Raw genomic sequence first — 15,397 nt, 5'->3', positions numbered from 1 at the left:
TCAAGCCCCAGCTCCTGGAGTCATGTGATTTTTAAGAGACCCTCAGCTTTCATTTAAAAAGAAAAGCAGGTCTCTTGCCTTTGTGGTGGGGGAGAAAAGCTTGAGATGATGAACTGAGTGTACTGGGGCAGGCTCAACCCCCCAAATTTAAAATATGATTTTGAAGCCAGTCTGGTGATTTTGGGGGTATCTGGCTCATGATTTTGGAATGGGTGGGGTTGGCAGCACTGTCGACTGTTACAGGCTGACTGGCCCCTTGAAAGGGAAATGAGACCAGCCCCACCTGTGCCATTATTAATTAGCTGCTTCTCAGGGGTGGGACTAAGAGGGTCAGGTGATAATGTAATAGACCCTAGGCCTTATAAAAGGTCGGAGAGTGGCCAAACAGGCTTGGTCTGTGGAGGGCTCTGAGCTAGGGTCTGCAGGTGGCCCCTAGTTGGGGGGGGGCACCAGCCTGAGGTGCAGGGCTCTACACTGGAAAAGAGAAGGTCCAGCAGGAGCTGAGAACGGGGGGGACCAATTTGGGGTCTCTCTCCTGCAGCCAGAAAGACTCTAGGAGGTAGGTAGCCCAGAAGGGGGCTGGGAACAGGGCCAGGAGGGTAGGACTGAGGAAACTTTTTGTTTACTGAGACTTGTTTGGCTGGGCTTTTGTTAACCCCTGCCAGGGTGACTTGGTTTGTGACTTGGCTGGAGGGTTAAGCTACATCTCCAGCATGAGTGTGCAGAATTAGTGGGGACTCTGAAGGAAGGAAACTGAGGCAGGGGAGTGCTGCCTGCAGTGCCAAGCTTGGCCAGCAGGGGGTGCTGCAGAGCAGTTCTAGCTGATGCACAGACACTAGGTGCTGACCAGAAGCAGGTGCTTGTCGACTGTTGCCTTTTCCACTCCCAAGGGGCTTGGGGTGGGGGTCCCAGCTCTGTAGCTGATAGCCTTGCTGTTGCCATTGCTTCTGCAGGCTGAGCAGAGACAGGGGAGCTGATGCTGCTCTGGGCTTGCCAGGGAGGGGGTGGGGGGAGAAGGGGTTCCCTGGCCTGCCTTGCTCTGGGGAGCGTTGGACTCTCCCTTCCTGCTCTCTCTCCCCACCCCTGCCTGATTCCCTCTCTTGTCTCTCCGTGCCCCCCCCCCCCGTAAGGTTGGGGCTCTAATGCAGGCAGGGCTGGGGTTTGCGCTGGTGCAGCTCATCCCAGTGTATTGAGGCTTCACCTGTCTACACTAGGCTTTTACGCTGGGGCAGCTATGGCTGTGGCTGGCCAGTGCACTGGCTGAAATCCCCAGGGTGGCCAGTGTCTTAGCTGAAAGCATGGGACTGGTTCTCCCCTGGCTTACCTCTAGGGCAGCTGTTTACACGGGGTGGCCGGCTCTCAGCACAGCTGGTGTGTTTGATGTCTAGCTGTGTCAGTTAATCCGAGCACACCCGTAGGGGCAGCCAAATAAGTACATTAAAATCAGTGATACTTTAGACTCATGAAGCCATTTCCCAAGAGACATCCCTGGACAATAGAACAAAGACAGAGCCTTTAGACTCATTGTGATAATTAGGCAGTATAGCTTTCCCTCTTCGTCCTAACTTCCTTTTCAACTGTGAACTTCCCTTGCAAAGTTTTGTGTGTGTGAGTTACAAGTGCCAAGAGTTATAAGTCCTCTGACACTTTCCCCACAGCTCAAACTGGTTTTGAGCTATGACTCACTTAAAAAAAAAAATCAAGTTAGACATTTTTTTAACACAGCCTGGGTTCATTGTTCCTGTTTGTCTCCTGATCGCTTTGATTTGCTTCCGACTTCTCAGACAAGTATGACGCAGGCATGAGCAACTTCAAGAAGTTTGCGGGTAGGGGGATGAAACTGGAGGGCTGAGGTCAAAATCAAGCTAGCAAAGCCATAGCCAGCTTTTTCTACTTGCAACAAAGCTGCAACATTCGGGGGAGCGGGGTGTGTGTCGGGGGGGTTGGGGGCGGGTTAAGTGCCCGAATCCTTTACAATCCTCTAGTAAAGCTAAAATCTTGACCGCCTCAGGAAGCAAAGCATGGCTCGGAAAACTCTCATCCCATTGCAAAGCGGTTCCAGAGTTGTTAAATTAATCTCTAGCCCGCTCTGTTGATCGTCTGGTGGAACTGCCCATGCCCCGTTTACACCACCAGTTTACTGCGCTTTCGTAGAGTCAGGTGATAGTGGGCTGGACTTAGCTTCTGGTGAAGTTGCCGCTGATCTCACCCGTTCCTTTTGCACCTCTGTCATGCCATGGGTCCGGGTGTTTCTGGGGCTCTTCCTTCTAGGCCGCCCGTCTGGGTTTTTGGACGACACATCAGGTAAGAGATTCCACCTCCCCTCCGGACTGTTCAGTGGGGCTGGAGTCCAAAGCAGAAAAGGGGAGGGGGCTGTGTGTTGTCCGGGGGTTAGAGAAGGTAGAGCTGGGGGGGGGGGTTGCAGCTGCAGGGCCCATGTGTTCCCAACACCTCTGCATGCCCCTTTCTTCAGGCCCTGTCCCACCCAGGGGTGCTGGAACAATTTGTACCGTGAGGGGGCAGAGAGGCACTGAGCCAAACTGTAAACCCTGGATAGGATGGAAACCGCTTCAGGCCGGTGGTCCTGCCCATGTTGATTTTACAGAAAATATTTGGGGGCTTTTTGGTCCAGTTATTTTATTTTTATTTGCAAATCCCCAGCTGCTGGCTGAACAGGTGACACTTAGAGACGCAGAGAAAAGGGAGAGAGGGAAGAGCCATGGAAAGAACATACAGAGGAGGGGGGAGAGGGATTATTTGGTAAAGTTTCTTTGAATGCAGTTTAGCAGCTGGAGACAGAGGATTGGCCAGCGCCTTGCATCCAGCCAGCCCCGCTTGATCACAAGCAGGGAATCCCCTGGCAAGCCCCAGGTTAGGGAACTGGGGGTGGGGCAGATTTGAAGCGGGTGTCTTCTCTAGCAGGGGGAGTGGACCTTGGATTTTTAAGGTCTCGTGCGGGTGGGGGAGCATGTCCTCACTGCAGAGTTAACTGGAGTTATGGACGCTGCGAGTTATAATCTGCTTGCAGAGATGTGCTGGGTAAATGCATGAGATGAAATCCGATCTGGTGCCGGCGTGATAGGTGTGCATGGCGTGATGGGGGTGTGTGTGTGTGAGAAGCTGCCCTTGTTAATTGCACGCTGCTCACTCATCGCAGGGAAACCCCAGCACCCACCTCTAGATCTTTCTGTGATCTACCTACAGGAAGGAGCAGGTGAATGTGACACCCCTTCATTCACTGTCTCAGGATCTTCCCAGGCCTTCCTCACCTCTGACTCCGCTCTCCCGGTTGATTGTTAGGGCTGAGCTCTGGCTCTTTGTCCGGACAAGCCCCAGCAGAAAATGCACAAGCCCCACGTGTGTAGAACGAATTGTAAGAAGTCTGGGGTCACATTCTTTTAGATCAAAACCCCCTTTGTTCTGCCACAGCAAGTATCTCAAACTCTTTTGTAGCAAGTTGTTCGTTTAAAATAATTTTGTTTAAGAAGAGTCCTACCTCTCTCAGAGCCAGCGTGTTAGGGGGCTTATTCCTTCACCCACTTACTTCCCTGGTCCTTATCGCATGAACAGAGAGCAACAATACCCGAAGTCCAAAGGTGCAAACAATTCAATGTTTATTGGGGTGAACTTCCAGCAAGCATGATTCCAGTTTCCTTCCTTAGTATCCTCCTTCCCAGCTCTGACACCACAGAGCCTTACCTGTGTCCCTGTTCCCATTCCTACCCTTAGCCAAACATGATTCCAACTTCCTTACTCCCATTCCCTGTTCCCATTCCTACCCTGAGCCAAACATGATTCCAGTTTTCTTACCCCCATTCCCTGTTCCCATCTCCCTTACCCACATGCCCATGCCCACCCACACCCACTCACTTCCTCATTGACTACAGATTATATAGTAAAACTTGAGTTCTGCTTAGCTATACCTTAACCAATCATTTTCCTGAAATTTAACTAACCAATCCTAACATATTGTAACATGATTATGTAACCAATTATATCCCACCACCTTAATTAGTTTACACCCAGCAAAATTAATTATACAGCAGACAGGAACAATCACAGAACCAGAGAGATTATACAGACAAACAATAGCAAAGTGGGAACTATAATGACAGGACAATACAGAAGTGAGGATTTCACTTATCAATAGCTGGGATGTGAGTTCTTGCCAGACAGGATGCTATCAAACTAAGTTTCCTTTTACATTTTCTAGGCACTTCCCTTTCTCTGGAGGTGATAGGAATACAATCCTGTCCTGATAGTGCCTAACAGCCCAATAGCACCTTATTTCAATGTGACTAGTTTGGAATGTGAGGAGGTGACCAGTCGCTTCCCAGCTTATGGCTGCCTCTGCTGCTTGGCCAAAGGCCTTAGCCTAAGAACAGGGCCACAAACTGTCACAGTAAGAGAAGGCCCTTACACCAGCAGACAGTGATTTTGATTCTTTCTTTTATACCTCTAGAACTAGCCAAGCGATAAGAATACACCTAAATTCTTAGAGTATAGGCCTTTACAGACAGGCCTGAATATCTATATCCTAACACAGTGTTGTTGATATTCCTGGAGATGTTTTGCTCAGTCATGGAATGTCGGGGGTTTAAAAAATGCCATGGTTTGCTAGGAAAAAGCTCTAAAAGTCTTGAGCAGGTTTTGCAAAATAATCCCCAGAGTTCGGCTCCTAGATCCAGGCATAAATGGGCAGCGCCCTGCAAATCTGCAGAGATCTGCTTCGTAGCCGTGGATCGTGTGCAGAAACAAATTTTGTACCCGCACAGGGCTCTATAAACATGGCCTGATGCACAAGAGTGTGAGACCCTCTAGCTCTAACTGCAGCTGCTGAAGGCCTGGCACTTCAGTGTCATTACAGGACCAAGAATGAACGGAAAGACACAAGAATGATTGCATTACACGCTTCCCGTTGTACCGCCGTACAGCAGAATCCCATGAAGTGCAATGGGTGGGGAGTGGAGGGTTGTCAAGGGGAGAGGTATCTTCAGGCACAAGACCACTGATGTTCCTGGGGTACCCATGGCCTCTACCTCCACAGGGGGAAGAGCTAAAGAGCCTAACGATGCATTAATTAGAGGATTCCCTACAATTAGTTCCCTGTGACTTAGGCAAATATTCCTCATTCCCACTGTTGGCAACTCCCCTGATTTTTGTCATGCATCTCACGGTATTTGGTGTTTGATTTTCTAAAAGCCCCAGAGCCTGGAGTCCTGTGACAAGCACATCCATTTATTTAAACCAAAATATGGGGTTTATGTAGGAAGACTTGAAAAAAGTGACTTCCCCTACTCCCTTCTCTCCCCCGACTCCCCTGAGGCTCAAAACTCAAAAGATGAAAAAGCAGACCCCACCACAAATTTATTATTTTTAAATATTTCATGATTTTTAAGGCAACCTGCTGATATTTGAAGGCTGTGAGTTGGCAAAACTCTGCAAGATACAATAAAGTGGCATTCCAAGAGGACAGAGTTAAGGTTATATGGGGGAACTGGCACCTATAACTGAGCTCCTCCTGGTTAGCAGAGCTCTGTGGTTTGTTTTCTCCTGTAGTGCTAAGATTCTTTCCTAGTGTTACATGGGGAAGATCTTAGCTGAGCATTTCCTGGTTCTCTAACAGCTGAGTTTGGGGCAGTGACATCCCAGAAGGGCCTGGGGAGCAGAACTGCCTGTTGGTCAGCAAAAACAGGGTGGATTTGATTTAAATCAAATTGATTTAAATCACTAGTCAGGAAGACTCGATTTAATCATGGATTTCTACATAAAAGTGTATTGTTGGTTGTTATAACCTTAATACATGTTCTTCACAACTCAGATAGATGTAGGTTTCATTTTTGAAAGGTACACACTATACATTTGTAAACAGTGATTTATTCTGAAAACTTTTCAGATTAGTTTTACAGCTGTATGAGAAAATGAATGATTGTTTGGTTATTTCATTTACCCAAGGTTATTGACACAGATAGTTCCCCTCCCAATGACTTCATAAATATCTCCAATTCAACAGGTTAATTGTTAATATTTGGAGGATTTTCTTGCCAGGCTGTAATAGGAGGAGAACATCACCAGGCAGACATTTAAATTGTTTTATTTAATAAAACAACAACATTAAGTATTCTGGATTTTTTTCTTCAACAGCAAACATATAATATTTCAACAAAACACACGTCCCTCCCTTCTCACATTTATCTCCAGACTTATCCTTGTCCAGATCTATTCCGCCCCCAACAATCTTCTATTCATTGAACTTTTTGAAACTTTGCACTTTGAGAGAGAGGGAAGGGATTGACTCTGTACACAAATTTGCAGAGGGACAATAGAGGTGAGGTCTGTTATTTCTCACCTCTCTATATTATTTTAAAACATTTTGGCTGTTAACAAGCATGTTACCTCTGGAGACACAAAGCCACAGTTTGAGAACTGGGAAACTAAGCATCTCTGATGGGATCTTCTAGACTGAGCACTGAGTCCCATTGGGTAGATGGAAAGATTAACCTAAATAATCTATACAGAAGCCTGTGGAATCCCATAAAATTGGGTCCCTAATCCATCAACTATTGGAACTCATGTACAAAACTTTTCTTAAACATTTCATGAATATATTGTCTCATACTATAGAATTAGAATTTATAATCCCTATTCCAGTATAGCTCAAAGATCTCTCATCATGGATCTTAATTAAAACTATCTTTAGATTGCTTTTTGAGGGGCAAAAGTCATTTTATCAAAAATCCAATTTTTTTGATTTTTTTTAATCATTGATTTTTATCCACCCTGGTTGCAAGTGAATAGCAAAGCTGGTCCCAGCAGGGAGCCAGAGTGTCCAAAATTCATAGCTGGTAGGAGAGCCTCTCTGTGAGCATCTACAAAGCATCGCACTGAAACAGTGACTGGTTGAACGATTTATTGTAAGGGACGCCCTTTCGCAGACCCTTTCCCTTTATTGTCTCCCACCCCCCACGTCAGTCCCTGACCCAGGATTGCCAAGCCAAACTAAAATACTACTTGCTTGAAATCTCACAGCTCGCGAAGATTGTCTGATTGTCCACGTGGCTGAGCCCGAAGGCAGCTCTGTGAACACCTCCATACCGAATGCCAGCTCCATTTCAGAGACGTCTTTCTTCGTGCAGAAATATAACACCTCCAGTTCGTGGGAAGATGTCATTTACTCCTCTAATGAGGGCTCCCAAACAGTCCTCAGTTCCTTCAAGGAGACACTCTCCTTTTCTGGTGGATACTTCAAGATGGAGAACGTGAGCAAAGGGGCTGAAGGAGTTTACAGGATTCAAGATGAAATGTACAGGAAGTGTGTGGCTGTCGTAAACTTTACCGTGGTGGGTAAGTTGTGCACTCAGTGACCCCAGAAAAAACTCTGCTCCCCTTGCACTTCTCAGGCCGTGTAAAGCCTGTGGAAACATCCTATAAACTCCCAGAATATGGAAGACGCCAGCAGACATTGAGCTGGGAGAGCCATCTCCTCTGCAGCCCCAGCCCAAGGGGCATGTCATGTGGGAATGCGTGAGGAGAGGAACTAGCCAGACCACAATGCACTCTGGCTATTCTCAGTGGATGGATGGTCCCTGAGGGCCCCCTGCCAGCCGGGGCACACTAGAGCAGCCCCCAGGCTGCCATAACCAATGACGGGACTGGCATTAGAGCTAGGGCAAAGAACCAGGAAGGTGTAAATCCTGTTGTGCCAGAGCAGGAGCCTTGTCTACACTCGGCCCACCGATGTTCCGACCACGGACTCTAGTAACAATGAACGTTTTTTGCAAACATGGTCAGCTAGTGATTTGGCCGCCCTGGGGAGGCTAGTCCCTGGCCACTTCCCTTGTGCCCAAGGCCCCACCCCTCCCCTTCTGCCCCCTTGCCCCTGCAGGAGCCCAAAGCACTCCCACCGCAAGGCCCCAGGCCCGGCGCTCCGGGCATCGCAGTTGCTGCGTCCCTAGGCCTGGCACTCAGGGTGGCTGGTGCTGGGGGCGTGCTGCCCGGAGTCCCTGCGGGAGGCAGGCCAGCCAGCCCCAGCCAGGGTAGAGCGCTGGGAACAGCAGGAGGGGGCCTGGCCTGGGGGCAGAGCGTGGGCAGGGCCATGGTAGGCTGTCTGGGGAATCACAGGCTCCCCCTGCCTACGATACCTGCCGTCCATATTTGCAAAGTTTCTGCAGTGCAGGCAAGGTTTAAAGCATCCCAAGGGCTCGCAGGGAAAGTGGCATGTGTTGTATAGGCCACGGGGTGACTTTTATTTTTATGGTGGCTAGCAAGTCTTTTGTTCATCAGGCTGCTCGTTAACATACCGCTGGCTCTGTCTGACTGCGGGATCAGGAGCAAACTTTCATGAAGGGTCTGCGCTGAAATCCCTAGGAAATACGTGGTATGCCGTGATCTGTTTTATCTCTGGCCACTGTCATCCTAGTCTCTGAGGCCCAGATCTTCAAAGATCAACAGGAATCGGATGCCTAAATACCTTGGAGGATCTGGGCCTAAGGGCCAGATTGTCAGAGATATTTAGGCACCTAAAGCTGCAAATAGGCATGTAGGGGAATTTTCAAAAGCACGCAGCTGCCTAACTTCTCATTGAAGATGGTAGTTAATGACTTTTGAAAATCCCATTAGTGACCTACCTGCATCTTCAGGAATGCAAATACCTTTGAGTATCTGGCCCTAGATAGAATAATAGAATATCAGGGTTGGAAGGGACCTCAGGAGGTCATCTGGTCCACCCCCCTGCTCAAAGCAGGACCAGTCCCCAATTTCTGCCCCAGATCCCTAAATGGCCCCCTCAAGGATTGAACTCACAACCCTGGGTTTAGCAGGCCAATGCTCAAACCACTGAGCTATCCCTCCCCCCAAATAATCAAAGGGCTCCGGGGCAGAGGCTGGAATTGAACCAGGCACTTCTGGCCCCTAGATCAGCACCTCCCCCTTAGGCCAACTTCTGCAGTGCAGGCAAGAAGAGGAGAATCAGGCACATGGTATACGGAGCCCTCACCAACACTTTCCTCCTTATTGTCTGGTTCCAGAGCCCAGCTCATTCCCACCTACTGTGTCTGGGACCTCCGGTACTGAGGAGGAAGCTCGTGATGAGGCCAAAGGGGATGGGAAGTAGCTTGTGATGGGAGATTTCCTTCCCCAGTAGCCTCTCTCCTCCCTGCCTGTATTTCACATGCCCGTCCCAGCTCCCACTGAGGTCAGTGTGAGCTTGAGGGCAGCATCCAGTTGCTCCGGATCTTCTCAGACTGCCTGATGGCTTGTGCCACAATTGACCAAAAATGGACCACAGGGAGCTGGCACAGCAGAGTTGGCTACGGCCAAGGACAAGCCCTTGGCTGATTGAGGAGCCCTGTTTGGGGCCTCCCAACGCGAGTGCAGAGTGTCAATTAAGGGGATGAGTTCAGGGGCAAAAAACTGTGATCCCCAAAAACCAGCATGCTCTGGGGGGAGCCACCTATGCTAGCCAAGGGGAGATGTCGATGACAGGGGTGTGTCCTAAGCCCTGCCCCTCTCTGTGTTCGATGCTTGTGGCTTGTGATCTAGGGAAACCCATCTCTTGCAGTCAGGTGATTTAGATGCTGTTTAAGTCGTATCTTGCAGGAATAAGTTAGGTACTTGACTTGCTCCATGCAAAATGGCAGAGGAGCTGTCCTAACCCAGCCCTGTGGTCAGAGCACTCAGCTGGGAGAGCCCCGTTCAAATTCTCCATCATTAAAAGAAGTCAGTCCCTTCCTCTTAATGATCTCAGACAGGCAACTCGTGTTTGTCTGGGTTCAGTGAGGGAGTTGCTTAGGCACTGTCAAATAATTACTTAACAGTCCAATTAATCTAAGTATTATACTGAACGGGTTTCTGGAATTTGTAACCGGTTTAGCAAGGTCATTCCATGACAGGCTGGTGCACCTGTTAAAAGAAACAGGGGCTAGGCGGAAGTAAGCAGCAGCATCAGAAAAACGTTTGTCAACCCTTCAGTTTTCTTCAAGTTGCAAGGAGAGAGGCTTGTAGACGGCCTAGAGAAGAACTCGCTTTGCATGCGGATTCTGTCGGTGTTTAAGCAGAGGGGGTGTATTCGGCCAAGGGAGGAGGTGGGAAGGAACCTGCTTTACGGCTCAGGCTCTGTCTGCACTTAAAACACTGCAGCTGCTGCAGCCCTTCAGTACAGACGCTTCCCACAGCAGCGGGACTCCGAGTCCAGCGCTCTAGGCCTCGCTGCCTCCATTCGTCCCAGCTCTCACGCACCTCTTCTCACTCCCCCTGACGTCACGGCGAGCTGGGCATGCACAAGGGTCAGGCCTAGTGCCTGTCACCAGGATGGCGTTCCTGACCCTGAACTCCCTTTGTTGTCCCCTGAGAGCTTGTGCTTGCTTACATCTCCATCCCGCAAGGCTGTGCTTGTCAGTCAGTGACTCCTTGCACTGGTGAGGTCATATCCTGCCTGCAGCTCCTTGGCCCTGCTACTGCGGTACTTTCTCCGCTCTCCCGACCGCAACCTGGGTGGAATTCCCCCTCCCGGCCTCTTGGCCCACTCCCACCTCCTTCCTTGTCGCGTGGAACATTGCATCCCAATGACTCCAAGAAAGAGAGCTTGGAGTCATTGTGGCTAGTTCTCTGAAAACACCCACTCCATGTGCAGCAGCAGTCAAAAAAGCGAACGATGTTGGGAATCATTAGGAAAGGGGATAGATAATAAGACCGAAAATATCCTATTGCCTATAGAAATCCATGATACGCCCACGTCTTGAATACTTGAACTCTCCTGTGCCAGGAAACCTGAAACCAGTTGGACACTGGTTAGGTTACTGGTGTGTTGAGACCACAGCCTCTATAGAAATCCACGGTATGCCCACATCTTGAATACTGCGTGCAGTGGTCGCCCCATCTCCAAAAAGATATATTGGAATTGGAAAAGGTACAGAAAAGGATGACAAAAATTATTAGGGACGTGGAACAGCTTCTGTATGAGGAGAGATTAATGAGACTGGGGACTTTTCACCTTGGAAAAGAGATGACTAATGGGGGATAAGATAGAGGTGTATAAAATCATGACTGATGTGGAGAAAGTAAATAAGGAAGTGTTGTTTACTCTCTCATAACACAAGAACCAGGGGTCACCCAATGAAATGAATAGGCAGCAGGTTTAAAACAAACAAAAGGAAGTATTTCTTCACACAATGCAGAGTCAACCTGTGGAACTCCTTGCCAGAGAATGTTGTGAAGGCCAAGACTATAACAGGGTTCAAAAAAGAACTAGATAAGTTCATGGAACTTATGGAACAGGTCCGTCAACTGCTATTAGCTAGCATGGGCAGAGATGGTTTCCCTAGTCTATATTTGCCAGAAGCTGGGAATGGGAGACGGGATGGATCACTTGATTACCAGAGCTCCTGTGATTCTGGGGTTGTTTTTTTAAATCTCTCCACAGTTTTGGCTGCAATTGAAACTTCTAGTTAAAGCGAACAGTGTGGGGGACTGGACTCTCTGTTGCCTTGCACTTTGTGTCACCTTTACACTGATGCAAAGTGAGCAAGAAATACCAAAAGAACTGCAGGCACTAGTGTAAATGACACACACTAGGATCAGGGTCAGGCTGGACTGGGGCCCAGAACTCTTCCCTCACCCACCCATCACAGCACAAGGAGTTTGATCCTGGGCCTCATGCCACTGCCCATAAGGGGCAGCTTAGAAATTCTTAGGTAGCACAAAGCTGGTGTGTCTCCCTGTGTCACCTGCCTCCTCCCAATCTTTAGTCTGGGGACGTGGTGTGGTAGCAAAGAGTGTGGTGCATAATGCTGACTCAGAACGGCTGCCACGACAGCCAGTGTAACTTAGAGCAGCCTCAGCGGCGCTCTACGTTTTATGCCAGGTGCTATTTCAGGCACCAGCCAGCCGAAGCTTGGGGGAACAAACTCAAAGCCCAGATGTCACCGTTATTAAGCAAATTATTTTTTTCTCTTTGCTATTTAAAAATAATGAGATGCAAAATCAATATTAGCGCAGCATTAATGTTGTATGGTTTGGACACACAAGTTAAGTTTCCTATGACAACACGAACTTGATCAACTTGCATGTGTGTAGTATATTTTTCCTCTTCCTGTTTTTCTTGTTGCATTTTAAAATTTCCCACCCAGGGTTCTTTGTGGCATTTAATGCGGCTTGTATTAAATGCCACAAACCCAAACTTACAGGAATGGGCCAGAACTTGACAGCTTACAGGAGTGGCCGCTGCAGGGATCGGGGCTGATTTTAGAGGGCACAATTTTCAAAAGCACCAAAGTGACTTAAGTGCACTTGGAAATTTTACCTCCGCAGGGCATTTCAGGCTGCTGTCCTGTCTGGTCCAGCCCAGGGGACAATATCTGATGCTTCCAGGGAAAGCAAGAACCCGCTGTAACATACATGGCTAGTTTTACCATGCTGTAAATGCAGGTGGGGAATTAATTACTGACCTCTGTGGCATTCAGACTATGTCCTGAAGCATGGGATTGGGCCAGAGGGACAGCTAGTGCTGGCCACAGTGTCCAGGGTCTCTTGGAGTGGGAAGTTCCTTGGAGAATTCCACTGGGTGGGAGACTCAGCTGTGAAGGAAGAGGGCGGGCAGGAGCATCTCATAAACCCAAGATTGGAATAACTGAAGTAATGTTCCTTTTGCACAGAGCCTCAGCTCCTTGGAACCTCTGCAAACGCTTTAGCCACGTGTTTAACTCCATCTGTAGGAGTAGCCTTGGATGGCAGCGGGAGGGCTCAGGTGCGTACGTGTTTGCAGGATGGGCGCTCAGGGCAGTCCCTGACGCCAGGGCAAAGTGGATGTGAAGTACCGCTGTCTGGATTTGGGAGCCTGCCTGCACACCGAACTTACTAGGCGCTGGGTGCATGACTGCAAGGTGCTGGGCCGGGGAAAATCAGCCCTGGGTGGTTATTTTGAGTAGCAAACCAGAGCCACTTCTGGGGTCTTTCAGCTTCTAATGCCCTTTCTCTTCTGCAGCTGGATTTCAGCGTATGATAAAATCCCTCTCAATGCCAAGTCAGTGTCATAAATCACTGCACTGGGTGCAGGAATCAGTAGGCGACGTTCTCTGGCCTGGGTTATGCCAGGGTTCAGACTAAATTATTGTTCCCAAAGCTTTTAAAAGCTGAGCCCCCTCCTCAAGGCAAAGAAACCAATTGTGCCCCTCACCCGTCAGCAATGTGTTAGCAACCCCACCCCCCATTTTCCTGTATACATCTTCAAATCCCACCATGGATAGCCCTTCCCCACTCTTCAGGAGACACTGGAGTAGATGATCCTAACCGTCCCCTCTAACCTTAAGACCTGAGGGACCCCATCCTGGAGCATCTTAAAAATCCCAGTTCCCAGACTCTGGAACAGGGGCTGCTTTGCCGGGCTCACCTTTCTCCCTCCATCAGGTTGGCCGATGGGGGTAATGAGCCTGGAGATCTCATTCCCGCTGCTCTGAGTGCTGCCCATGTGCACACGACCCAACTCAGCTCTTACTGTATCCCAGGAACGTCTTCATCTTCTGGGATCCTCATGGCAGCCGTGGGATGATTTAATTAAGTCCCTTAGTCATGGGGCCTTTCTCTCGCTTTTGTTTCAGAGCCAGCGTCCTGGAGTTGTCTCATGGTGCTTGGAGTGATGGCAGTGGTGGGGGTAGTGGGGGTGCTAGTCTCACTATACCTATGTGGGTTTTGGAAAGGTAGGGGGAAAGCGTTTGCCTACTCGCAACTCGTCTTCTGGAAGGTGCTGACTCATCCCTCCCCGCAGCCTGGAAGTCCGCAGGATTCACAGGAATCTGAGTACCCCGCAGTGTGTGACAGGGACGGGGACCAGGCCCAGGGGACCAGAAACAGGAATCGAGACCCAGCCCTGGAGAATGGTGAAGGAGACCTGCTCATGGAGGACAGACGCTTCACCCTGGAACCCAGAGAAAGGGATCCATTAGGTGGGGACACGGGTGTGGCCCAGGAAACTGGAGTAGCATTGCCAGTCCTCCAGGATGACCGGGAGTCTGCAGGAATTAAAGATTAATTTTTAATTAAAGATTTTGTCATGTGATAAAATATTCAGGAATCCGGCCAATTAAAATTGGCAACCATAAACCGGAGAGGGGGGAGGGACCCAGTAAAGGGAGACAGACTTGGGCTGGGGAACTAGAAGAGCTGATCCCTCTTACAATGCCCCTCAATGGTGGGGACTAGACTGGGCAAAACTTTTCATCTAAACCTATTTTAGATTCAGCAGTTTGCAAATTCCTATCCGGTCTGCTGAATTGTTCACGTCCAGACCCTCCCCCCAGTTCTTAAAAAGTCAAAGCATTTCGTTTAGATGCTTTCCAAACAAACCATTTTGATTTTTCAGTTTGAAACCATTTTTTGTTTAAAAACATCCTTTAGTTTTATTTTAAAAATTCAAAAAGTTACAACCCTTGAAATGTTCCTGGGTTTTTGTTTTCGTTTTTTAAAGCTTTTTGGTTCATCAAAAATTTGGAAAAAATTTAGTTTTGTTCAACCTGAAACCAGTTTTTTTCCATCTCTTTTTTGGAGTTGTCAGCGACCAAAAAATTCTGTTTGCCCAGCTGTAGGGGCGGGTGAGGATTTTAGCGGTTATATTGTGGGTCTCTGAGTCTCCTTGTTGCTCAAAGTTTTCTTACCGTAAAAAATTTATTTGAGATGAGGGCAGGATGGGCAAAAGCTTCCTAAAAGTGTGTGTGGGGGTCTGCTGGCACCCAAACTGTTGCCCAGCCCCTGTGCCACCCCTTCTCCTCGAGGTCCAGCCCCCTCAAACCGCCCCTTTCCGAGGCGCTCCCCCGTGCTGCCTTTCTCCCTGAGCTCCCACTTCACGCCCCCCCTTCCCCCAAAAACACTGCACCCCCGCCGCTCCCTTCTCTCCCCCCTCATCCAGTTGCTCACACTTATGGCCAGTAAAAAGTGGTGGGCCCTGGTCTCCCCTGTTCCGGCACCCCTGGCTGAGAGTGGGAGAGGATGAAGAACTCCTTTCAAATATAACTCCCCCCCACCTCACAAAAGCACAATTTCCCAGCAACAGCAAAACATGCACCTAACCAACCCGGGCCAGTCACGCTGTGTTGTGTGTGACATTCCCGTCCTGGGGCGGTTTATGTCTTTGAGAATGTGAACCCTGCAGGCCTGGGTGTTTCTCTACGTAATGTGACCTCAGTGCTCCTGAGGAGAGCCGTTGTTTGTAAATGTTTCAGTAGCAGACATATTTATCATTCATGGACAGACAGACATTTATTCATAATTAGAACTGGTCAAAAATAGTAGGGGGGGAGAGGGTCATGAAAATTGAAGAAGAAACCACTCTCCCCCCCCTCAATATTCTTCAAACTTATTTGCAAATGTTTTTAATGATCAAATTTTTGTTTAGTTTTGGTGGGAAAAA

The 15,397-nt window shown here is 48.8% G+C and overlaps 1 protein-coding gene across 1 annotated transcript; it reads left to right on the top strand.

Annotated features, from left to right (window-relative positions):
• Positions 1–1,801: 1,801 nt before the first annotated feature.
• LOC311531029 (uncharacterized protein) lies at positions 1,802–14,023 on the top strand (the record flags this gene model as incomplete). Its single annotated transcript, XM_084648087.1, has 5 exons — positions 1,802–1,826; positions 2,155–2,304; positions 7,030–7,344; positions 12,651–12,742; positions 13,760–14,023. The coding sequence occupies 5 exons, from the start codon at positions 1,802–1,804 to the stop codon at positions 14,021–14,023; spliced, it is 846 nt and encodes a 281-aa protein (XP_084504213.1).
• Between the last annotated feature and the right edge of the window lie 1,374 nt (positions 14,024–15,397).

This window comes from Lepidochelys olivacea, assembly GCF_965140295.1.
Source record: "Lepidochelys olivacea isolate rLepOli2 genome assembly, chromosome: 14".
NCBI lineage: Eukaryota > Metazoa > Chordata > Testudines > Cheloniidae > Lepidochelys > Lepidochelys olivacea.
This window is presented reverse-complemented; position numbering and strand designations above follow the sequence as displayed.